The sequence below is a fragment of the Crocodylus porosus genome, unplaced genomic scaffold (assembly GCF_001723895.1).
Source record: "Crocodylus porosus isolate Cpor-Errol unplaced genomic scaffold, CroPor_comp1, whole genome shotgun sequence".
NCBI lineage: Eukaryota > Metazoa > Chordata > Crocodylia > Crocodylidae > Crocodylus > Crocodylus porosus.
In genome coordinates this window covers 126634935-126662321 of record NW_017728931.1, presented here as the reverse complement: position 1 = coordinate 126662321, position 27387 = coordinate 126634935, and the positions used below count along the sequence as shown (strand labels likewise).

Below are 27387 nucleotides of genomic sequence, written 5' to 3'. Positions count from 1 at the left end.
ACAGACAGCGACCCTGCTTGTGTTCTCCTGACTCCACCCTGGTGCCTACCACAGTGCAGGGACTTGTAGCTGCTCCAGAGATCCCAGAGCAGCAGCTTAAAAAGAATAAATAAATAAAAATTTTGTTGCACGCCTTTTGGTGTGCCAGGGAAAATGTCTCCACAAGCCTCTAACTGGCATGCATTCTGGGGGCTGCCTATCCCCGAGCTGAACCAAAATTATCAGCTTTTGTATGAAGCCTTTTGTATGGCTGCCAACCTATCAAATCAGGAGAGGAATGTTAATAAGTCTAGACTGGAGATGCTTGTGAGATGTATATCCAATATAATTATTTAGGACAAAAATAGAAAAATGTTGTATATGCTTCAGAAAAAAAATCTCCAAATAAAATTTTTAAAAAAATTTATTAAGATGTTTACAACAATTACACTGGATAAAGTTTCAGGAATTTGTCAACATGGTGAACAATTTGTGCTTGTTTTTTTTTTTTACAATTCTTACATACATGTTGATGTGAAATTACTCAGGTTTTTTTTTATTCTTATGACCCATTTATCTTCACAAAGTGGAGGCAGGTCTTCCACCCACAAATTTTATGAAAATCTTTTTTTTGTTTCCTCCTTCAGGCAAGGCACAAAGAATTCAGACTAATAAATCTTTAGTAGTTTGACTGATCCTGATTTTTTTTTTCACATTAAAAGTCCAAAAACAGCTGTAATGAGATGGATATAAATACAATTGTCAAAGTATTTCTATGATGTATAAAATCAGCTATGACTACAGCATGACAAAACAGAATTTAAAATAGGCCAGGATGTTCAACCTGTTTACCATAACTGTTAATTAGCATGTTTGATATGAACACATTAAATCAACTATATAATTAATATATGAATGTTACCAGTCTTCTACTCTTTCAGTCAAAACCATTTATAAATAGGGGTACCCATATCCTCACTTTTGCTGACAGTACAGAAAGCAAACATGAAGTTGACAAAAGAGAAACCTAAGTGTTCTCACTGCATGGTTGCTAAAGAGCTGCCGAAACAGGGAAAGTTTCACGATATTGTCAAGGTAATAAAACACCTGTGCTGGCAAACCATGAAACCATCAAAAGGCGAGCAACTCAGCGCACCAAAACAAATAATTAGTTCGACCCATCTAATGTCTAACCTCAACAGGATACAATATGAACTTGGATGCAAGGTCTGTTAACCGCAGGTACGGTAGCCGCTTGGCCAATCACAGTAAGGGGTAATCCAAATTTGGTTCTAAATTCCGCTCATATGCAAATACATTTGGGACAGAATTTGAGCAAAGCATGCAGATCTTCAGGTTCCCATAGAAGTATACTGCTGGGGGAACACATGACCTAAGAAGCTTTGCGGGTATTGCAGGACCGACAGCTTAGCTGATCTGCTCTAGGCATCATCTTTAAGGATGTCTTTAAGAATTGCACATAAGAGGTAACACGGTTTGAACATACTATATTGGATTTTGTGAGTATACTCTAGTTATTCTCTCTCTTAAATAAAACAAAGCTTGCCTCAAAGATCTGCAAGTCTACTTTAAATAACTCATCCACTGGACCCATTACGGGTACGACAGGTTTTGGCGTAGTCGGCAGGATACGACAGATTTGAGGCAAGCTGTATACTAGGCGGGAAGACACTCTCTCCCCCCTGTATATCCTAACTCTTCCTCCTATCCCCAGTTTTAACATTGCAACTTTTAGACCACAACAGTTTAATAGGGATGCTATATCCCTCCTAACATTATTTGGTGTAATCATTTTGAAGTTTTACATTTGTTTTGCAGTGATCATCATCTCCGATCAATAGCTTATACACCCGGTACTAACAGAGATCATTTTGTTTATTTTGAGCTACAATCCAATTGTGATACGAGAAAGAGTAAGCCTATTCCAGTAGGGCAACTTTGTTGCTTGGCCAAGGAATCTTTTCTTATTGTTAGGCATTTAAGGAAGTAATCATTTTGCGCTGGACGCAAGCTGAAGGGATTATATATCCTGTAGTTTTAATTTTAGCTTTATTAATATGCATTGTAATCATTGTTGTATTTAGTATTAAGAAAAACGGTGGAACGTAGTAAGGGCCCAGCTAAGAATGCTAGAAACGGCAGAGGTCATATAACAACACCTTCATTTCGGCCTACCTCTATAGCAAGTCTAACAAGGCAGAGAAAACTCGGTTATCACCCGTGGCGGCATCTTTGTGCCTATGCGTAAGGTGAGAGTCTGTGTCAACCAGCACATTTATATGATACTTACAGGCAGGAAGGAAAATTGATAACAAATCAGCTTTTGTGAACATTCAGACAATATTTTAATCCAGGGAAACCCATTAATATATTGGAAAGACAAGTATGTAGCACTAAAACAAGAAGGCTGCTCTTTCCTGCTAGCAGCCCACCTGTGAGTTTTGTTCCCCATTCCCCTTATTATACCCGGGATTTGTGGAACGACATTCTAGTGTTTTTGGCTGAACAGGAGCAAAGGTATCAGGATGAGAGCATAACTGCTAACCCCTGGAATGATAAAAAATGTCAATTACTAAAGGTAGTGCCAGAGGGGGCAAACTTCCCCGTCTTCTTGAGGGAAGAGAATTGCATAGTTTGGTACTAGCATCCCAGTTGTGATCAGAAACAGGGATATCAATTAGTTCTTCAAAATTTAGGTTGGCAACAGTTATGTTTTGCTGAGGAACAAGGAGTCTTGTATTTTATCAGACTGGGTTCCCTCATTAAATTTAAGCAGAATGAGAAAGAATTAGAATCTAGTGCTTGGTGGCAGCCACTATTTTTTGTTCATTGATTCACCATCATAGTGGTTCTCTCCCACTGAGTTTTGATCAATACTTTCCAGAGTGGCCGCCATATACACAATCTATAGTTCTCAAAGCTAAAAGATATAGCTTCAATTAGCTATGTAGTACTCCATAATCACAACCCTGAAATAGGTCCAATTCACTGGTCCTATCAAAAACATGAACGAGTTTGGATTTTGCAGTTTCACCCAGAATATAATTGTATTCTAGTATCAGCCCATTCACAAGGATGGCTTCCAGAAGCGCAGACTCACCCCAAGAATCAAGATCCCATTACCATAAACCGTTGGGACAGACTTCATATATTACCCAACCCAGTCATTAGGGAAGGTCACCAAATCAATGCCCGTGGTTGCTGCAAGCAACGCAAAAGGTAGGGCAATCAAACTCTGAGGAAAAGGAAAACCTGCTATCAGGGTCAGGGACAGAAATCCTTAGGCACAGAGATCATATTGTCAGTTATCATGCACCTGGAGGACCTATACAAGTAATTTGTGAATTTATAGATACTAACCCCACCAGTTCAGGGAGTAATCAGCTGCTGCGAATAGGAGTCCAAATGAATCAGGAAGGATGGAGCTTTTGTTCTAATGCAGGTTCATTCGGAGCAGCAGTTTCTTGTGCATGGTGATACATGCCAGCGGAAGATGAGGAAAATTCAGAACCTGATTTGTGGGCCAGAAGTGAAGTTCAAACCCTGGCACAAGCCAAAGAAACTCAGGTTGAACAGGACAAAGGAAAGCAGCTGATGTGCTTCTATGACAATCTTCATGATAATGCCAAATGGGCATACCTTTTAAAGAGTCTGTGCCAAAAGGAGGATCAGTCACAATTAATTAAATTAATCTTTTAAACGATTCCCTTCTGAGACCAAATTTGTGCTGGCAGTTAGTGAAAAATGGAATAGCAGGAGTAATTATAGCAAAAGGTAAAGATCAAAAATGTGAACTGAAGGCCTCTAAATTAGCTCCAATGTCGTTACAAACATGTTGCAAATTGGTCTGGGATCGAACGGAAGACCAGCAAGCAATCATGCGACTGGAGCATAGAAATCAGCAGCTGTGCTCTCTGTTCGAATCCCAAGAAATCAAAACTGAATTACCTCCCCATATAACCCAAATTTAGACTCAGTAGCAGCCTCAGCACCAGTGCAAGGTATAAAAACAGAAACTCCTTTTGTCCCAGATGGCCAGCAAGCACCAGCAGAACCCCCTCCACCTAGGTTTTTAATTGAGGAAAGGTCCTTTAAGGACTTGGAAATAGAAGACAGGGCAAAATGCTGTAAACGAAAACCAGACGAACCCCCACTCACTTGGGTAGGCAGAGTAGTGTACTCCTGCTCGGGGGCTTTTACGAAACGGGAGTTCCGAGCCCTTCTGCGGAAAATTCGCAGAGGTGGCAGCATGTTAAATCTTCCAAATAATCCTCTATGGGATGTAGTTGTTCAATCCAGGAATTTGGCTTGTAATTTGTTTAGCTTTAGAAGGTGAATCTTTGTTAGAAGGGTGGTGGAATACTAAAGAAAATTGCTGCTGTTCGATTGTTGGTTTATCAGCAGAAGCTATGAGAAATCAAGCGGAAAACAGATGTGAATGGAATCCAGATATGGGACATGTTTCTCAGCTTGCATTAGCTTGCCAGTTGATTAAAAGACACGCACCTAAGCAGATCTGGTTAGGTTATGCGTTAATCAGGACTAGCACATGTGACCTGAATCAAAGCATGCCAAAAGGTCCGTGATTTTTCTGAAGAACATCCCAAGCAATGACAAGTAAATCAAGTAGAAGTAGGCCAAATCTCCCAAAATCAGCAGACAAATTTTCGTGGCCGTGGAGGATTCTGTGGCACAGACAGAGGAACAAGCAGAGGATCTGAATGGACTCCTCGTACCTTTAATCAAACAGGGAATAGAGATGGGTTTAGACAAAGTGTATGGCAGTGGTGTCAGCAATATGCACCAGATCTAATAGGACCTTGGAAGACAACCACCCAGCTTGTGATTGAAACACACAAGCAGGGATGGAAGCCAGAGAGTTAGGGATGCCCAGGCCCTTGCGACTCGGGTTTTGGCGATCAATCTGGATCACAATTTGTGAGTGCCTTGGGAGAGCCAAGATCACCATTAGATAATCGGCCATGGGGAACAGTTGTAACAAACGAAAGAGAAATTCCAGTATTAATTGACACCGGGAGCCAATTAACAGTTTTACCCATAAAAATCAAACCAACAGGTCAAACCATTACATGCATGGGAGTGACAGGCTTAATGAGGCTTCCTCAATTTCAAGGAAACTTGCTAATAGTCGAGGAAGAAAAAAGTTGTGGAAATACTATTATCACCCAGGCAAATCAGGAATTTTAGGTGTTGACTACATGCCTACCAGTTGGTTAAGTTCAACAGAATATTCAATATTGGAAGATCAAGGATTTGCTATTATCCTCAACAAACATGGAACTGCTGTGTATATTAAACAGTTTTATTTAGCTCCTGAAAAGTGATTTTATAGAAAATTGGGAAAAGGATCTTTTACAAAACAATGTTGTAGAACCTTGTGTTAGTAAACACAACAGTTCTGTTTTTTGTGTGCCGAAGAAAGACGCAAAGTTTGGAGTAGTAGTGGATCTAAGAAAGGTAAACACGAATACAATATTCTATAGTGCAGCAGGGAAACCTGATCAAGGAAAATTTAACGGAATTGCAAAAAGAATTACTGAACAATTCCTGGTTAATAGTATTAGATTTAGCTGACATGTCCTATTCAATACCGTTACAAGATACAGAAGGAATAACAGCAATCACTGTAGGAGCCCAGCAGTATAAGTTTAAAGTTTTGCCCATGGGTTGGCACAATAGTCCCGCTTTTGCTCAACAAGCCATAAGGAACACTCTTAGAAACTACCCTGGTGTATTTATATACATTGAGGATATTGTGATATTATCACCTTCCAAGGAATAGGCTGAAGTGCAAAAAGTAAATATAATCCAGTTATTAGATTAAGTGAACAAAGTGAACCCCTTTAAATTTCAGGGACCCTCACAAGAAGAAGCAATATTAGGAACAAAGTTAACACCCCAAAGTTTCTATCCTAGTGAACAGCTTGTTTTGAAAATTCAGAACTTCGAGGTTCCTCAAACTTTTAAACAAGCTAGAGGATATTTGGGCTTATTAAATCAACGGAAAGCCTCTGTACTAGGGCTAGCTGGTTATTTAAGTCCCATGAGGACTCGTCTTAGAAAGAACTGGAAACCTACTCCAGAAGCTCAAAGAAAGTTGGAAATAATGCAGTGGCATACTGCTCTTGGCCATGTTAGTAGTAAAACATTATATCAAATAGCTGCAGACACTAATATTTTAGTTACCAGGCACCAGACAGAAAAATTAGTATTGCAATGTGACAAATGTTGTAAATACAAGTTTGTCCCTAGTCACAAACGACAGTAGTTAGGAATTTATAACCCCAAAATTTCCAAGCTAATGAAGAATGGCAAATACAACATATTGGGCCTTTAGAAGGCTGTAAAAGGTATTGTTATGTTCTTACCGTGGTAGATTTAGGAACAAGGAAAGTTGCAGTAGTTCCCTAGAATAAATTAACTACAGCTGCTACAAAAATAGCTATCTAAACAGTATGTGGATATTGGGGAAACCCTAAAGGAATTCAGTCAGACAATGGTTCAGCATTCACATCCAATAAAATGCCAACTTGGGTGGCAGAACAATGCCCAAAGATGCAATGGAAACTTCATATCATCCTCAATCGGCTGGAGTGATTGAACAAACAAATGGAATAATTAAAGCTCAAATTATATTGCTAAATCAAGGGAAATTTACTAATTGGCAAATTTGGGTGCCCCAAATAATGCAGTCAATAAATAACTGAGGGGGTGCACCAAAGCACAATTTAAGAGCTATTAAATGGCCAGAATGGAAGACAGGCAACCCTGTCCTAGTTAAATAGCTTAACAATCCAGAAACTAAGCCTGCTATAGTTCAGGTTCTGTTAAATCCAAGTACGGTAAAAGTACAATTTCATAATGGACGTGAATATACAGTTCCAATTTCATGGTGTCGCAGTCAAAAGTAATGAGAAGCGAATCTTCCTTTTACATTTTTCAGACCTACCTTGATTGGCATCACTCAAGGATACTCATTGCCCACAACCATTTGCAACCATTCCTATGAGGAGCCATTAGTGCTACTTAACCAAACACATTCTAATAGAGGATCAAGATGGGTAGATAATTGTAGTACGATCTATGAGTGTACAACTAGGGTTTATTGTACTTGCACCAATGGTCAGATAAGAGTTTACAATACATCTAAACTGCAAAATGTATATTTGTCATACAAAGGAAATTGAACTAAATTGATGATTAACAATACCTGCGATTTTCAAAGTATCACTGGGAAAAGTTTGGCGCTTCCCTGGAATTTATATGCCTGTCCAGGCTATTTTGTAGAAAGACCACGCTTCCCTCATAAAAATGACTTAATTGATATGTGGTCATTTCAGTATTAGAATTGGACCCAAAAGTTGCTCAACTTGGATAATGACACTGGTGAAAGCGGTTGTCTATGGTTTGGTTTTAGTCTCGATAAATTGGTATCTTGTTGGTGTTTACCTTACCCAGTTAATTGGCAAATTGCAAATTTCACTGATGGAACAGGTTGTATCTTACGAAATGTCCAGCCATTAAAACGGCATGGAAACATGGGAACGTTCAAGAACTACATCATACCTATTTGTCACATGTTTTGATGTTTTCCAAAATGGCCTCAATATTTCTCAATGCTGTTATCCTGGCGCCTACTGGAATATTTCCAAACAAAATTCACCTTGGATAATGGTAAATCATTCTATTATTTACAGCAAGTGGCTTCATGCATCAGCAGGGATTCAAGTTTTTATACTGAACACAGCCTATATTTCAAAAAGGATATTTATTCTTAATACCAGATACCGATTGGCTTAACCCAATTGACAACTGTAATATTACATGTTTCAACAGATTAAATGCCTCTATTCATAATAATTATACTCAATTGCATATACTACCTTTGTTTGCAGCGCTACCAATTGGACCCACGCAACCTGTGTATCAGGTTACAGAATGTTATCCAGCTACTATTGATCCACCATGGACAGTTACTCTGAACATTAATTGCTATAAAACTAGTAACAAACATTCTCTAGAGCAGGAATTTCAGTCACAACAAGATATACTGAACACCAAATTGTTACGTGCAATCCTAACTCATACAGATAATTTAGGAAATTTAGTTTCTCGGCAAGTCAAAGTTTCTTTACATCATTTAAATCTAACTCGTGCTACTACAAAGGCCTTATGTAATTTTCTTTTAACCCATAAATGTACAGAGGTCCTTATGAATTCTAGCATTAGAGAGCACTTATTAGTTCATGTTTTTAATGAAACAGGATTGCCACAATTGGACTTCTGCAGTCCACCATTAGGGAAGATACAATAGTCAAAATCTGTGATTACTACACGATGTGCACTTCCTACAATGATAGTATGTAAAAAGCTTATATCCGTTGTAATGACTAGCCCAGTATTTATAGTACGTTTAAATAAGAATAGTGAGCAATGTGAATAAGATGATAGACTAAATTTTCAGAACTGCGTAGGAAAATCAGTACAGTTTTTAAATAAGGTATTAATAACTCAAGAAGTTGTTCCATGTCAAATAGAATTTACAAATAGAACTACCTATGGTCTTTATCAGTTTCGTGATCAGACCATTGTCTGTGAACAAAATAAGTGTGTACAAATCAATGGCGGGTACTTGTTAAATTCTTCAGGAGCATATTTATGTCTTGGGATGCAAAACACATTACACCGTCCACCTTAATGATTATGAAAATTTAGCTTTACAAATGTTGCTACAATTAGATCACTTGTTAATTCAAATAGGCCATACTATGAGACAAATGCAGAATATTAACAATCAACTTCAAATTTGGCTTGATGATGGCCGTATTTTAAAAGTACCAGTTAAATCAATTTCTCGCAAGTCCACCAAGAATTTGCTATGCTCCTGCATGGCAACAAATTTTTGAAGGCATTGGTAATTGGTTTTATCCACTGTTTAATGCTACTCATAATGCTATTGTTAATAACTTAGATAATTCTGAGGCGATCACTGGAGAAGTCGCACATCTTCTGTGGATGGCAGGAGATTGGCTTTGGATTTTGTTAATTGGAGGAGCTTGCATTGGATTTGGAATTGGACTCTACACTTTCTTAAGAGGAATTTATCCCTATTGCCAAGGATATTGACCAGTTTCCATAAAGTCAACTACCATTATCAAACTGCAATGAAGTCTATCATTACACCTTTTTTGAATGGAAATAGTTGTATTGAAGGAACCATTTCTGAAGTATTGAGTAACTCCAGCACATGCCTTTTACTATTATTGCTAGCTGTCTTAACTTTTGTTATTAAGCAGTTTCAAGGGCTATTGCAGCAATATATGATTCCTGAATGGACTCTAATTATCATCAATGATTTTGTGGAACTCTTATGTGTTGTTGGCTTGGGCTTGTTTTTGCTGTTTTACACCTGTTTTATGAATATATTATTATTGTTTCTTTTAAATATGGTATGGTCTAGAATTTATTTTCTATTGTACTTGTTTGTACAAGAAAGAAAGAACTATAGTCTAATTTTTCACCATATGTTAGGTATAGGATTTATGTTAATCTATACAGTGGATGGTGCTTGGAGACAATCGCTATGCCTTATGCTGACAGAATTAGCAGCACCGTTACAGTTACCCCAGCAGTCCTGGGTTCTCAAGTTTAGATTCAATTTAGTAGTCCTAACTGTATTAGGAATATTATTTTTGATCAGATGGAATTTTCCTCTGAACCCTCTCATATTTATGATGTGGATGTTTAAACTTGTCTGGTGCTAATGGGATGTTCAGAAATATTTTTGGCAAATTTATTTGCAAAAAGAAGGGGATGTGGTACCCATATGCTCAGTTTTACTGACAGTACAGAAAACAGACATGAAGTTGACAAAAGAGAAACCTAAGTGTTCTCACTGCACAGTTACTACGAGCTGCCGAAACAGGGAAACATGTACTTTCACAACATTGTCAAGGTAATAAAACACCTGTGCTGGCAAACCATGAAACTGTGTGAAAAGGCGAGCAACTCAGCGCACCAAAGCAAATAATCAGTTCAACCCATCTAATGTCTAACCTCAACAGGATACAATATGAACTTGGATGCAAGGTCTGTTAACCGCAGGTACGGTAGCCGCTTGGTCAATCACAGTAAGGGGTAATCCAAATTTGGTTCTAAATTCCATTCGTATGCAAATACATTTGGGACAAAATTTGAGCAAAGCATGCAGATCTTCGGGTTCCCATGGAAGCATGCTGCTGGGGGAACACATGACCTAAGCAGCTTTGCGGGTATTGCAGGACCAACAGCTTAGCTGATCTGCTCCAGGCATCATCTTTAAGGACATCTTTAAGAATTGCGCATAAGAGGTAACACGGTTTGAACATACTATATTGGATTTTGTGAGTATACTCTAGTTATTCTCTCTCTCTTAAATAAAACAAAGCTTGCCTCAAAGATCTGCGTGTCTACTTTAAATAACTCATCCACTCGACCCATTTACGGGTATGACATAAATTCCATAACAAGTAACAGAACCTGCCAAAAAAATGAGAGAGATCTCAGACAAGAATTACTGGGGCAATCTGACAGCCCTAAATGAAAAAGAGACACTATCAAAAATAGCATAATGGATTAAAATGTTACATTTAAACAAAACACTTCCAAACTCATTTGCCTAAGAAAACATGGAAAACTAGTAACAGATGCAAAATCATTTTTTCTTCTCACATGGATAAAGAATTCTGGTGCACAATAGCTACAAGGAGTGTTCCCACTGTTATACAAAGCAATATTTTTAAACCTATGTTCACATTTCTTTGATGATAAAAAAGAAAGATAAGGACAACCATCCAAGAACTTATTTACAAATTATTTTTCCCCATCTTAAAATGTATAAAAAAACCCCCACCCATAAAGATAATGCACAATGCAGGTGTAATACAGTAAATCATTACAGCAAAAGTTTAATTAAACTAAAAGGAAATTATATGAAATAACATTTAAAGGAACATTGTCATGTTAAAAAAGTTACACAGTAGTGACTATTAAAAAGATAACATTTGCAAACTATCATACTATGATATCCCAGACGCTGATTTAATTAACAGCTATATAATTTGTAATAGAAAAATTCAGTATATGATTCAATTAGTCTGTTTTTTTATTTTTTTAAAGAACAAATTTTAGTGGTTCTCCAATATGTAAAACTATATTCTGTTACTACAAAATTGCAACACAAGAAAATCCAGATTCTAGCTCTGCTGAGGCAAGCAGAAAACAACCCCTTTGCATTAACATCCCAATGCAATATTTGTATTATCAGATTATAAATTGTTTTACTATGAGTTGCTTCCACTGACAGGTAAAAAGAATCAAGGAAACCTATGTCCTTTTTTTGTTTTAAAACAAGTTCTTTCTCAAAAAAGATTAAAGAACAAATGTGAATTGACAATGTCCCTTCAAATCTAAACAAGTATAAGAATCTTTTAGACTATCAAAAAGCCTCATCTTTTAGTTTTGCAAAATCTACCAAAAAGTAAGGCAGCATGCATATTTAAAAGAAAAAAGAAAAATTGTTTTTTACAAGACGTTTAAATAAACAAAAGGCAAAAATATATGTCCCTTGTCAGAGCATTCTCATAAAACATGGACTTACAGGACACAGAGCTATGTTCAATGTTTATACAAATAACATTCCTACAGGTATCCATATAGTCAAGAGACCTTTCAGTGTTACCTAAATTACTTAAATTTACAAGACAGACATAAATAAAGCTGTGAAAACAGGCAAATACAGTACTGGTCTATCATTCAGCACAAGCTGGTTGGATTCTTTCACCTTGAAACCCATCACATTAGAATTGTGTGAAGTCAGCCATTCTTCAGACCTAAAAATAAGATTAGGAGAATTAGGTTCTGATGTCTATTTACCAATGCTTTATAGCACTGATACAAAATACTGTAGAGCCTGTTTTGGATTCTGCTAAAGGAACACCAATTACCATTGAGTGGAAATTCCTAAAACAGGCCGCAGTCTTTAAGGTTATTTTTTATGATGACATCAGTTACAGCATCAAAAACAAACTGCACATTCTTGGTATCTGTGGCACATGTGAAATGAGTGTAAATTTCCTTTGTATCTTTTCTCTTGTTCAGATCTTCAAATTGACACTGAATATATGCAGCAGCTTCTTCGTAAGTATTTGATCCTGCATGGAAGGAAAAAAGGTATCCATAATAAGGTATTTAAAATGAAGCAGCAATATTGTATAGACCTGAAAGCCACTTTAGCAAAATGCTTAGCATAAGCAACATCATTTTTTATCTTGACATAACTAGTGCACTAACTGAACGTAAGGGCCAATGAGTCACCGTGCCCTTTTTATATAATTCATGTCATCAAAAAGTTAAAAGAGGATGTGGTTTAACAGTCCAAGACTGTAGGATACAGCCAGCCTGGCAGGCAAATGACCACTGTGAAAAGATGACTGGTGGGTTTTTATGACCTGTGAAACATACGGAAGAGAACTGTAAAAAAAGGATATATAAAAACCTAGGAAAAAAACTTAAAAGTTGGAGAAGAGCAGCACACAGGAAAAGAAACAACAATGACCAAACCCTGGGCAGTGACAGATGCATGGCCAATTGAATTGTATCCATCAGAACACTTGTGTAAGAATATTATATTGACTGTTAGGGCTTGCTTAAAGGTTAAGTGTTGCATTAAAAGCCTTTCTTAAATATTGATATTGTTTGTATGTTCATCAATAAATTAGGATTTGAGACCAGAACAAATCTCACTGATCAATTCATTTCCATTCATCTCACTCCTTCCATAAATTTAGTACAACAAATGCTATATTTATGTGTACTTGAAATGAAGTCATCAGCTATTCTTAAAGAAGCATTGGAGAATTATTTAAAACATGAAGAATCTTATACTGGTTTATGGTTCCATCACAACTATTGTTTTAAGCTACAGCATATAGCCTTTGCTGAAGGGTAAATCCACAAGTCTAAAACCTCAATCCAACTTTATCTGAAGGAAAAAATGGCTGGGCAATTAAAGTTGAATGAATGTTAAAATTACTATTAAATTTTGCTAGCAGCATTCTACTGAATAAAATTACTCCTTCCTTCCAAATAAACAAACCTTTTTTTGTGTATTTACACACTTTTTTTACTTGTATAGAAACCCTCACACAGACATTTATCTTACACCTCAAAACCCTCCTATTAGGTTCAACCTCCCTTGAGTTAAATATGTGCGACTTTTTGAAAATGCATCCAAACCTTGTATCTATTTAAAAAAGTGGTTTAGTCATCCATTTTCAATATATTGTTAATATAATTTTTTCCAGTATTATTACAAAGGTTTTTTTGATTCCAATTAAATATTTTAATGCTTGGTTAATGTTATCAATTAAAGCATCCCAGCTAAACAACACTTTACAATATATCTACTTATTGCTTCAAAGATAATGACATTGCCAAATTTAGGAATAAATAAGGGGGAAACTTTTCTATCTTTCAGCTGAAGTTAACTATACCTTGGAGTATTTTTAGAATGAACTGTGACTTTTCACACTGTTAATGGCAGTAGTCAAGAGATAACAAGTACTGTCTATCAGAAGCACTCCTAGTCCACAATGAGCAACTGTAGCATTAAATCCTCTTTGCTTTACTCATATTGACAGCTCTAGAAAGCTTATGGGAGCAAAACCATAATTTAGCCCATACTTTAATATACTGACACGGAGCAGGGAGGGGCAGGGGCACATGGAGCAGTGGCAGCACAGGGTGGTGAGTGGCAGCAAGCTTTCCCTGTTGCATGAAAGCTTTGCCTCCCCCACCCCGTATGTGGCTGGCTGGCCAGAAATTCGAGTTAATATTGTGTACTAGTTACTTAAATGCTGGTTAACACAGCTTTTACTGTATATATGTATAAAAAAAAACAAAAAAACAACAAAAAAAATCAAATAAATAAATAAGTAAGTAAGTAAATGGCCCCATACATATACATAAAACGGGCCCTCTTAACTGAACAACTTTGGACCTCCACATAGAGATGCGTTTTTTTTACTGGCTCCAGCATCATAAGGAATAAAAAGCTACTTCTGTAAAAAAAAACCCAACCAAACAAACAAAAAACCCATCAAGTAATAGAATACCTGCATATTCAGGGTAGCAAATAGTGAGAGGACTCCTTTTGATTTTTTCTTCAAAGAGATCCTTCTTGTTTAGGAAAAGAATAATGGATGTATCTGTGAACCACTTATTATTGCAGATACTGTCAAACAATTTCATGCTCTCATGCATCCGATTCTGTAATTTAAAGGATACTCTTCTGTTAGTGAAATAAAGAAATATTTGATTTAGCAAGAGTCAAACCACTAATATATTACATCAGACCAATGGTTTTGCATATCGAATCGTGGAACCTGCTCCGAGTGATGTGTGAAATTGTGGACACAAACTTCAGTGGACAAGAAACTACAGGAACCATGCTTTTGGTGGGGTTATCACAAATTATCTCCTCTTCCATTTCATCTTCATCATGTTATAAGTGTAGTTGTGCATAACAGTTAATAATTGTAAAACTTAGTTTCTTTTCTGTACACAGTTGCAAATATTAAGAAAAATCTTTATTAAATAGAATTCAATGACATTTAACTGAAAACTGATTACTGTACAACTGCTCTTAGAGAAGCTGGAAATCAAATATGGCACATCTATTATCTACTATTTCTACCACCCATTCAAAGTGGATGACTACCACACTTACTCACATACTATAGGCACCTTTCCCCCCCAAAATCTGTCCTCCAAAACTGGGGTGCACAATATAAGCAGAAAAATTGATTTTCCGTCCAGAATAGAAGCAACCCACTTCTACTCCAAAGCTTATATAAAACACTAATTTTGATATGAAAATGGAGTAAAAGTTATTTTTCAGGTTGTTGTTGTTACCATATTTCAACATACCTATATCAAATTTGCTCTCCTTTTTCATAGTCTTGATGTTCCACTAATCAAACTAAAAGCTCTTAGGGCTAACCTTTCTCTTTACTGTCTGCAAGTTGTTCCTGGTCTCTTCTCTTTCCCATTTCGAAGCCCTAGAGACTCTTAAGCCCTTTTCAAAATCAGAGCACCCATGGAAACCAGTCTTCACCAGTAGCTAGGGTCTCAGCTTTTAGTTGCACAGAAAAAAGGGTGCAAGTAAACTAAAAATTAGGCTCTGCCCTTGCTCCATGAAGCCAGCATTCTGTAAAAAAAAAATCTCTCTCCATTCTGCCTTCCCAAAAGCAAGGTGCAAATCTTATTTGGGGGTGGGTTGTATGAGAGAAAATGCAGTATATATTTATGGAAAAAACATTAGATTTACACATTAAGATGCTTAACTTTTCTTTCAAACTCATTTAGTTTTCACTTTTCTGACAGTTTTTTCCTTCAAAACTATAGTCAATTTACCATTTCCTCATCTTCAGCTAGGACCAAGTCATAATCACTAAGTGCCACACAAAAGATTATTGCTGTAACACCCTCGAAGCAATGAATCCATTTCTTTCGCTCTGATCTCTGGCCTCCCACATCAAACATTCTGAAAAACAGAAAGAAGATTTACTGAATTCCAGTCTACTGAATCCTTCTAATGAAATTCTAGAGATTAGATTGCATTAGTAAAAACAACCAGTTACAGGTAAGGGTAAAATTACTAAAACTTTGAGTGACATCCTAGTAAACTACTTCAAATAAACCCTCAAAATTCTTTAAGATGCTATTTTACATTACACATTGCAAAACTAGAGCAAATCAATTTCCAACTTAATTTACAAGTAAACTTGCACCAGATTTCTCTTCACCCGTCACAAAGTGGCAAAATATGCAGAAGAACTTAGCTTTACTAAGTGTGTTACCTGAATGAAGAGTTCTTCAGTTTTTTTTTTTTACTTAGGTGAATATAATATTTATCTAACAAGACAACAAAAGCCATCTGCTTTGTTACACTATGATTTAGGGATATGCATCTAGCACAACAGTGGAGAGGGATCTTGGAGTTGTAGTTGACTTCAAAATGAACACGAGTCACCACCGTGATGAAGCAATAAGTAAAGCTAACTGTGCTCTTTTTTGCATAAGTAGGTGCATCACAAACAGGTCTAAGGAAGTGATACTTCCCCTCTATAAGGCATTGGTCAGGCTGCAGCTGGAGTACTGCATCCAGTTTTGGGTGCTGCACTTCAAGAAGGGTGTAGATAACCTGGAAAGGGTTCAGAGGAGGGCCACCTGTCTGGTTAAAGGACTACAGGAAAAACTCTACAAGGACCGACTGAGGGACCCAAATCTCTTCAGCCTCTGCAAGAGAAGGTGATCTTGTGGCCGTCTACAAACTCATCGGGTGGGCGGGGAGGGAGACAGCAGGAAATAAGGAATACGATATTTACCAGGGTGCCCATCAGGGTAACTAGAAGCAATGGTCACAAACTGCTATAGATGCGGTATTTTACCCTTATATCCTGAAATATCAAACCAAGGCAAAAATACAGAATGATGCAAAGACAGATGAATACATTCAAAAGTTAAAATAGCCAGAAGCACTAGGCAGTTCAAAATGATCTTTGGATCAAGTCCTTCATATATACAGATTGTACAGGTGGACACCCAAAAGTCAAATCTGAAGCTGGCTCTGATTTTGGAATGTTAACAAACACTTGACAAATTTAGCAGTTCAAAAGGCACCCCGAAACTGTCCCTACAACAAATGTAGAGACTAACTGGGGAAAATATCTGCATCCAGCTGTGGGGTATAAACAACAACAGAGATTGCAACTCTTCTGGTCTAGGAGAAGCCAGGACAAGGGATCTGAACATCAGTGAAAGTCCACAAGGGTCTAAGCTTGTCCTCTATGGAAAACAGTCCAAGGAATATCTGAAGCGTTTACCCCAGGATTTCTATGTAGCTGATTGCCCACTGATGGAGCTGGATGAAAGCACTGAAGTTTCAGTACTACTGTAAGGGTGGGTTTAACTTCCTAGAAAAGGAAGCATCTCAAATTTGAAAAGCGGGTCCTGAACTGGCCAATCTCATGTCCCCAGATGGTCTTATAAGACCATGCTACATCCTTAAAAAAAAAAAAAAAAAAAAAAAAAAAAAAAATAGAGGGGCAAAAAAAGGGGGTGAGGAGGAGTGAAAGAAAGACCCCTTGACTCTTTGCAACTTCCTTGTTAACTATTATTTTCAGTCCCCCTCTACATGTCATATCTGTTACACAACTAACTGGTTAACTGTGCAGTGAATCTGAACTGCCTACACACACAAATTAATTATCATGCTATAAAAAAATTCCATCCAGTTTTAAAGTTAGAGCTGGAAAATGTATAACAACTTTATAGCTGCTTTCTATCCAGCTTTCGTATGTGCATGTAGTAAGCTATGCCCCTGTGGCTGGGAGCCCTGTCAGCTGATGGGGCTGCCAGCTGCAGGTTGCACCATGAGCTTCTGAAGTGGACAAGCCTGCTACTTGCCAGTGCAGGGAGAACCCAAGTTGGGGCTCTCCCTTCACCAGTATGATTGGATCCGATGCTGGATCCCACATGCCTCCTGCCATACTTCAATTTGATTAGCTCTTGAGTATAAGCATCCAAAAAGTTCAGAACATTCTCTCTTGATGAAGAGCTAGAAATAACTCTTGAAAACATCAAGGAAAATGATCTCTGCATATGAAATATTACAAACACCTAAGTACCTGCTCCTCTGTAGTACTATTTTAAAGCAAGTTAAGTGTAAGAAAATCGGAAACTAGAATCTTTTCTGGCTAATGCATCAACCAATGCCCTTTTGCAGGACCACATGCGACTCCCCACCAACTTGAACGTATGGACTCAGTTAACACTCGTGTGAATCTACTATTAGTCAATTCACAATGGGACACACTATCTTACTCATTTTTTACAGAGTACAGAAAAAAAAAATCTCTAATTACAGTTCAAACACTCTCACGATCCACGGGCTCATAATTGCCCTCGACAAGTCATTACACCAATCAAAACATCTAGACTTTAATGCCTTCTGGTCTCTCCTCCCTCCTGCCCATTTGACCTTCTTTACTAGATGCAGGGGAAGAGGGAGAATCATTTGGTTGGTTGAGGAAATCCCTTTAAAAGTGCTTTCTGGGAAGTCTTTACATGCTTTTGGAGATGTGTAAAAATGCTACAGACTCGTGAATAATGTATGTCTTGGGGACTTCACAAGCACAAACTGGGTCTCTTTTCCTACTCTCATCAAAATGAGCTTCAAATATAAAAGGGATAAATCTACCAAGTTATAAAATTACTTATTTACTTTGAAAGGAAAAACGTGTTAAACACAAACACTCTATCACAAAAGAAAGTTTCACCTGCATGTTACCGTATTTCCCTCCCACTCCAAATCCTACTTCCTGGTTTGGTCACATGCCACATCTGAACCTGGACACTTCACCTTGCAACAAAGGCATGGACCAATTTGTCACACTGGGCCAAAGGGTGCCCTCTGCAATGAGGAAGATGGACATATGGTCTTATGTGAAGGGCATGGGGAAAGGGGCTTCAATATTCAGTGACATGGTCTTTCTTGCTTTCTTGTTGCTAACAAGAATTTCATGTTCAGCACCTGGAATATAACATTACACTGGCCATTTTTAAAAAAGCCTTATTATACAAATATTAAAAACAAAAAAGTCTCTCTCACCCCTCTGTCCCCACATCAGTTTGCTAAGTGGTATAGAGAAAATTCAATGCGTTTAGTTTCCAAACTTGAAGGAGTGGGAGAATCTTAAACTTGCTCTTAGAGACATCTGCTCTTTTAAGTTTTCCTGAACCCTCAAAAACTTATATTTCCATTACAACAGAGTTCTCAACATTTTAGGATCATTATACTTTAAGTCAGAAAATTATTCATAAACTAGTACAATGATAATACATTCAGAGCAGACCAAGTGCTACAGAAACAGACTTGTTTGTAAACTGATTTAGAATACTTACATCTTAGATTACAATTTTATAGTATAGAACAGTTAATCATCATATCTCAACTTGAACCAAGATTTAAATTTTTCATTCCATTTTGGATTTTGCTGAAGAATTAGATAAAACAGTCTGAAATTCAAAACAGCTTATTTTTGTTACACAATTTTATTGGGCATGGAAAGATTGGAATATTATAGTCACTTGCACCAAAGCTAGTATTAAAGAAAATGGAAGGCATGCATACCTTACTTTTAAAAAAGTAATCTCAACTTTTCTTTTAATAAAAAGGGTAGCTGGCTGTTAGTTGCATCTGAAGTCTGGCAGAAGACAGGCTAGGGTGTTACCTTAAAAATTAACTTGTTCAGAAAATCGTAAGCTTTGGCAGGCAACTGCCTACTGTATCAGATTCTATGACATGTCCTATAGTTGTAGCACAGTGTCACAGCATTTTATGACATAGGGTGTTGCCTACAAAAGCATATGCCTTTCTGAACAAGTTAATCTTTAAGCTGACACCCGGCCCTGCCCTTCTGCCGAAAAATAGAATCAAATGTTTGGAAATAACTCTGCAAAAGTACAAGTAGTTAGTCACAATATTAGCTTACTAATAAACTGCACAGTCAATCTATATTTAAAATTTGTTACACATACCAAAGTTATGGGGGTATATATTTAATATGAACACTCACTTAAAATGAAGATCTTTGAAGGTAAAGTGAGTTTCCACTATTCCTGTAGTTTTCACTCTAGTCCTGAGAACATCCTGTTGAGTTGGTATATAACTAGTTTGTGCTATCCTGTCCAAATCATTTAAGTAACTGAAAATAAATGAAATATTGCTTTCAGTTATTGAAAATAAGGCTCAGACAGATAAAGGTATTTTGTTTGCGATTAAACTGACACATTTAAAATCCTCACACAAATTTTCATAGACACACAGACATGGTAAACTTTGAGATAAGACTGCAAATCAAAAAGCAACACAAGCATTTTAGAGATTACTTAACCCATTATTTTTTAACAAGTGTGCTAAGTCTTTGACAAAGCTATACATATTCAAAAAAATGCAAGTGCTTTGTAACTGCTCATTTACTAGATGAATTATCTTGGGGTACTCTTGTCAACCCAGCTTTCCTTCTGTTCAGAAATCCTAAATACAAAACATTTTTAATTTTTTTAACATACATGCCAGTAACTCCAGCACTTATATATAAGGCAAATGTGAGTTTTTATTTGCTTACTTTAAAAAAGAATCAAATTAAAAAAAGAACATTTTCCTTTATTAACAGAAGCTATCAAACTCAGAGATATATACAGGGGAGTTAAACAGTACTATGAAATTGCATGAAACTGAATGAGTTACCTAAAATACTACAGCCAGAGAGATAAATGGTTTTGATAAGAAAAATGATACATAAAAATAGTGATTTTCAGGACATGGTACCACGAACATGCTTTGTATAAAAACTCAAGATATCTGCTACATTGAGCTCAGCTTGTTCCATGGCTTGAAGAACCCAGAAAAATTCAAGCAGTCCACCAGATTCAAAACAGACAAATAAAAACCGGACATCTGAAAATTTTCAGCATCGCTATATCATATACTTTAATGGAATATACATGTATATGGCTAAGTTTGACTGAAATAATTTATTTCTTGACAAATACTTAAAGACGATTGTTGCCATCCCAACAGTCTCTGTCCCCCTTACTGTCAGATGCCACTTGGGTTCTGTTCCCTACCAGGTCACAAAACATAGTACATTGAAGCACAGCCTCTGCCAAGCTATGCAGCAGCAGCAGCACTGCTGACCGGCCAGGCAGGGGACAGTTTCCTGGTACTCTGTGCTCAGGGCCAAAGTCAGAGTACTGTACTCTCTATGCTCAGGGATAAAGACAGAACTGCAGCAGCTTCCTGCCCCCTCCCCCAGCTTGCTCTGTATACAAATTTAAAATGAGGATCTTTTTCCTCTGTGTTGACTAGGGGGGAAAAAAATGCCTTGTTTTAAAATTTAGGTAAAATTCATAAAATGCCACTTTACAGGACAAAACCTTGGTTACTTACTATGCAGCAGAGTCATTAAGTTGGTATTCTCTAGATCTGCTGAAACAAGCTTGAACGCCACTATCTTTCCACAGTCTCTTGATAACTCCTGCAAGTTCTGCTGTCATAAATCCTTCTTCTGCTGCTCCTGCTAAAACAAAGAGCTGACGAGCATCATCCTGTGGGGGGAGGGGGGAAATGCAGAAAAAAAACTAGGTTAAGAATAAACCTTACACCACCACGCACACAAAAAAATAATCGAGCTTAAGAAAATGAGTCAATTTGACTAATCCTAAAGAAACAGTTAGAGATGCAAAAAGACCCCTTGATTTGTGTGTGACTAATAATGTAAGTAAATTTACTTCCATCTCTGTGGCCACAGGCAGACATTAATTTAAATGTGTGATAGAATCTGAGGAATTTTATGCCAAATCCCCCAAAGACTTTTTACCTTACACTTGCACTGCTTTGACCTTTCTTATACAGAACAATGCCTTAATTTTCAGATTTGTTTGAATGACAGTCTAGAAGTTGTGTCCTCCAACATGACAAGCATTAATTGCACTTCTATTTTCTTTCTTGTGTTTGCCAAGACAAACTGCTTGTTTGTCAAAAACTCAAATATGGGTCTTTTAAATCTAAATGAAAGTGACATACAGATTTTGCCTTTATTTAAAACAACACAATCCTCACTGGAAAATTCTATATGGATAGGCTTAACTCATACTCAAGTGTGATCCACAAGAACATGTGGGGGGGGTTTTAGCATCAATCACTAATCTAAACACTTACCAGTAAACAGAAAGGTGAAAAATCCCTCCTAAAAGATTGAACATAGGTCAGGTAGACCAAGAAAATGGGTGAGCAAGAAAGCACATTTGTTAAATAAACAAATTGTATTTAAAAGCTTAGATGCTTTTAGGTTGTTGTGAAAAATGAATTTTCTTGAATGATTTGAATCAAGCAGTGGTGGATATTAACAAATAATAAAGGAGGTAATATAAGCAAAGGGCAACTGATCTCCTGTAGGATAACAGACTTGTATCTTTGATGAAAGAAGAGGAAGGACACTTTGGAGACAAGACTGCTTGGAGCAAAGGACACAAATGCTAGTAACAGATTCATAGATGTTGAATGTTACATGACCTATTATTTCACAGGGATACAAATCAAATATCAGAACATTATTTTAAGTGTGGTCATAGTAGGAATTCAGAGCATTAACATCAAAAGAACATGTATAAGTTGCGTAAATAATTGCAGAACCCTGATAGTTCTACTTCTTCTTTTCTGCAGTATGGGCAGCAAACAGGGCTGTTCGCAAGCAATTCAGTGGGAATAAAAGGAGGAAGGAGAAGAACAAGGGCCAGGCACCAGAACCTGCTCTGGGAAGGTACCAGAGGCAGGGCTGCCTGTGCATTTGGCCTACTGAGTGTTTGTTTAGGGGCTGTGTGGTTGAGCGAGCGCTCTAAGTAGCTGGGAGGCTGCCAGGTGACTGCTGCCTGTGTCTGGCAAAAACCCTAATAAGGGGGTGGAGCCAGTCTAGGCCCAGCAGCATGTAAAAGCAGACTCTAGGAGCAAACAGGGCAGTTTGCAAATCAGTTTGCAGGACAGTGCGCAACCCTGTTCTTTGAAGGGGAGTCTTCAAAGTAAGCTGCATCTTTAACTTTCAGGACCAAGGAGCAGGATTGAGGATGGAGCTAGACAGTTCTCAGTGGTGGCAGATGACAGAACAAGGAGCAATGATCTGAAGTTGCAGCAAGGGAGGTTTAGGAGAATAGTAGGAAAAGCCCTCTCACTAGAAGAGTGATGACTGGCTTACCTAAAAAGGAAGTATGGGTTGGATGAACCTGAGGTTCCTTCCAACCCTCATTTTCTATGATTATATAAAAACAAAACAAAATACAGGTAAGGAACTTGAGGGTACCAGTTCCAGAAATCAGCTTTGACCAACTATATGTACAATTACCAGATCTCAAACTCATTTATTATACACATGCAAGGCAATTAACGATAGACAATTCCTTGGTTTATTTAAGTAAAGGACAGGACTAAGAATCATTTATGCTACCAGTTTTATTGTAGTCTTAGAAAACTGAAAAATAACCTCCCTCACTCCCTGAAAGTGCTTTTGAGATTAATCAAATAAGAGGCAGTATCAAGTGCAAGGATTAATGCCTCCTTCTTACCAAAATCTACTTTTCTTCTTCTTGTTCTTTGTTACCAATACCACCCTTATATTATTCACAACTATAACCTTGATGTTAGGGTGAAAGTAAGCTACATAAAGAACCTGCCCAAATACTTCGCTCATGTCTTTCAATACACTGCACAAATTTCTCCCTTTCCTCTATCTTTTCTGCAAGAAAGTTCATACTGTAACTACTGAGCCAAGAAATACTGTAAGATAATGAATGCTGCACATACTGACTGACTCCTAGTAAAGTGAAATAATGTAGGCATTTCAAAGTAAGCATTCAGAATTTTTTTTTTTTTTTTTTGCAATTTACTTCATATAACAGTGTAGTATAAAATAGTGTAAAACTATTTATGGTACTGTATAAAATAAAATGTCTGCAAGAGAAAAGATCTATTCATTTCTATAGGATGCTACAAGCAGACCATGCATATTTGTTCTTCTACACTGATACATCAGGACAGGACAATCTAAATTCATTTTTTGGCGGGGGTTGAGTGAGGATAAGGAAAAGGAAATAAAAATCATGTAACCCTGGTATAAATGGATAAGAACTCATATCTTAGCTGGACATCTACTTTTTTTTTTTTTTTAAGTACTTCAATACTCACAGCCCTGGTTGAGTCACCAAAGTCTATCTTCAACCGCCCCATTGCTCTAATGATAGCAATAATAGATTGAATGGTATTGCTGTAGACAACAGCTTTGTACTGTTTACATTCTTCTTCTGAATAACCAGCTTCATGGATAATCCTATGAAGAAAAAAAATACTGAGTCTCCTCTTCAAAGAAAACAATTTGTTTATGCTGCTGCCTTTCAACGATACTTACTTCATTTGTTTTACAATTGTGCTTTTCCCTGATTCTCCAGCTCCTGTAAAATAAAAAGTGTAAAAATTAATACTTTATTTTCTTCCGTGTTCAAGACCACCAGTTTAAAAATGTGTTTCCCATTTCATTAGTCCTTTCTAAAGTATATACATTCCCGCAATAAATTTAAGATAGCTATTGGAAATCTTTTTAACGAAGACCAAGGAGGAAGTCTTTAATTAGAAGTGTCGAAATCATGAAATTCTATTTAATTCTGAAATACTTCTTATTTGTAACTATGGTCCTACAGTTTCCTTAGAAACTCTATGTTTCAACTGCACAAGGATGAAGTTTACAAGCACAGCTTTGCATTTAAAACTGCGTGTCACAAACAAACAAAAAAAATCACTGCAACATTTACCAGCAATGTAATGTTGCCCGTGCTCTTCCTAACAAATATTCAAAATATACCTCTTAAACATTGTGGAACTGAAATGTCATTTCTATGATATCTAAGTAATTTAACCATCACCAGTACTAACTTGGGTTTTAAACTTTTTGAAAAATGAGATACATAAATATGATGAATGAGAGGGGGGGTAAAGGGGAAGGGAAAGAAAGTATTATGGCACTAACCACACCCAGCCAATTAATCTATTACTCATTTTATCTAGAACCTAAAAAGGGCTACCATATTTCCAGTTCCAAAAAAAAGAGGACACCCATCACACGTGTGTGGAGGGATGGGGGTAGTATATGATTTTGAGGGGCAGGGATATACAAGTGCCCTGGCCCTGCCCATTCTATTGCTCCTCACACCTGAACCACAGCCCCCACCCCACCCCAGCCTTGCTGCTTCACTTCTGACCCAGGTACCCCTGGCCCTGCCAGTGCCCCTCATTCCCAACTCACAGTGCCTTGCCCACACTGCAAACCCACAGTCAATCACTCACTTCCAAGCAACAGCCCCCTGCTCCCTCTGCTTCTCAGGTGCCCCCCTGAACCTCCCCCCCACAGTGGGCTGCTGCCTACAACACAGTCCCCTCCACAAGTTGCAGTCTTATACCCCATGGTGATCAGAAGCCACTGCAAGAGGAACAGATAGAAAAAGGCAGGTGCTAGGACCCTGGGGGTGCTTTCTCTGCTGTAGCAGAGAAACTAAAGTGAACTTGGTAGGGGCTAGGACCCTATGGGTGGAGGCACAGTTTGTGGGGGACCAGCTCCCGCCACTGCTTGAACCCTGGAGGATGGAGGCAGGGGGAGGGGAACGGATATGTGCCCCCGGATCTGCATGGCACAGGGCAGGGCTGCAGCTGCGGGGTGGAGCCAGAGAGCTGGTGCTATGCGGGGCTTTTCTCACTGTGGGCTGGGCTCAGAGTGGGCTCCAGCAGCACTGAGAGGATGCTGTAGCCACCCCAAATTTCACTGCAGCTCCACTCCCAGCCCTGCAATACCCCACCCCCAGGGTGTAAGCAGTGGCAGGAGCTGCTCCCATCCCACAATCTGAGCCTCCATCCCATACCCCACCCTCCTGGGCAACACCTGACCCCTCCCTGACTACGGGGGGCCTTCATCTGCCCCCCCCCCATGCCCCTTCCTTCTCCCCTTCCCTTCTGACTTACCAGCCGGAGGCAGCTCTCCATGCTGCCAGCTCTGGTCTATGCACAGCATGGACATTTATCAGTCAAATTATCACCCCACCGGGCCGATATTTGAGACAGGCAATTTTCTTCATATCAGTACTAATCCGATATCAGACCAATGTATTGGTGCCTCTCTAATGGTAACCCTAACTTAAATTAACCTTTTGGTTTAGATATCATGAAATTCACAATCCACGTACTATTTTGTCCTTTAAAAGTTGTGAAAACTCACTGATCTATATAAATCAAACATGTTACTAAAATGTACAGAATTATTTTGCAGTGTTACACACCTCAAGGTATATTTCCCTTTCTATGGGAGATTGGGGATGGGTTTGTTTGATAAAATTTTCAAGTCACTTGGTTAATCACAATGTTAAAGAGGTATATGTTCACATATTACATACATTCTTTGATTTTCATCTGAGATGACTTCTATACTCATTGCTTTTGTTTTACTACTTATGAATAATATAGTCATCTGAAACTCGTACCAATGACAACTTTATCATTTACAACAGTGGGGGAAAACAACCTTTTGGGCAGGTTAACCAAACTAGTCCAGAACTCTCTCCAAGCACCACTCCAATGCCCTACCCAATCTTCTGCTCTGCTTTCTGCTGCCAGCCCTCTTCTCCATACTTGATCTGTAGCAGTACTTTCTTCTTCCTCCAAATTGGAGCCCAGTTTGCTGCTTAGCTTTTTTTCTATCCAGCCCTATCTGCTGCTGTGCTGCCTGTCCACTCCCTAATCTCCTGTGCACCACACACTGAAGTACCCTACACCACTTATGGCACCCATGCCACAGGTTAGCCATCCCCGATCTACAACAGAATCAATTTCTATACAGAAAAAATGTAAGATAGATAAAGAAAGGTGGAAGGAAAGCTCTGATATCACCAAGGATCTCATAGGGGGCAAGTTTCACCAATCCAGGTACTGAGAAAGCATTGGCACCAACACCCTAAGACAGCTCTTCACCTTTTGTAACCACATTTAGCAAGCATGTCTAATAAAGCTGCTGCAGTTCACTTGTCCCATGCTGGAGAAGAGATATTTTTCACACCATCCTATAAAGAGAAAGGGTCAGGGTTGTCTACATATTACAGATACAAATACAACCTCCTACATGGATGCACTGGATTCAAATAAAATGTGACATTAGTGAGCCTTTCCCCATTTTTTAAACTGTAACAAGTTAAGCAACTTTTTTTTAGAGGTGCAGCAGGTTAACATTAGAGTTTGCAAAGGGGCAGTTATATTGCTCAAACAGAACAAGACATTGCATTTAATCCTTTGAGCACTCTTTTCATTTTCATCTTTTGAGCAAAGAAAAAAGTATTGGTCTTTCCTAGTATTAGTCTAAGCAATAGCAACTCATTTTCAGTTTGACTACTGTGCATAAGAGTCTTGAAAATGAAACTGACAAGACTCAATCTCACTGTGCAGCTTGAGATGGCTATGGAGAGCAGTAGATGTGCTAAAAATGAAGAGTATCATGTTTAAGAAAACAGCACTCCCTTAGTTCAAGAGTTGGAAGATTCACAAACCCCTGCAAGACCGTTTCAGGCTGGACATAAGGAAGAATTTCTTTACTGTCCGAGCCCCCGAGGTCTGGAACAGTCTGCCAGCGGAGGTGGTTCAAGCACCTACATTGAACACCTTCAAGAGTAAATTGGATG

At 38.0% G+C, this 27387-nt stretch overlaps 1 protein-coding gene across 1 annotated transcript in view; it reads right to left on the bottom strand.

Annotated features, from left to right (window-relative positions):
• Positions 1 to 10890: 10890 nt before the first annotated feature.
• Positions 10891 to 27387, bottom strand: part of GNAI1 (G protein subunit alpha i1) — a 40411-nt gene continuing 23914 nt past the window's right edge. The window contains exons 2-9 of the mRNA XM_019543635.1: positions 24084 to 24126; positions 23864 to 24005; positions 21077 to 21234; positions 19701 to 19829; positions 15475 to 15604; positions 14175 to 14328; positions 12006 to 12212; positions 10891 to 11891 (exon numbers count right to left, since the gene is read on the bottom strand). Of these exons, the coding sequence (XP_019399180.1) occupies positions 12022 to 12212; positions 14175 to 14328; positions 15475 to 15604; positions 19701 to 19829; positions 21077 to 21234; positions 23864 to 24005; positions 24084 to 24126 (947 nt within the window). The 3' untranslated portion in view covers positions 10891 to 11891; positions 12006 to 12021. The remainder of the gene's footprint in view (positions 11892 to 12005; positions 12213 to 14174; positions 14329 to 15474; positions 15605 to 19700; positions 19830 to 21076; positions 21235 to 23863; positions 24006 to 24083; positions 24127 to 27387) is intronic.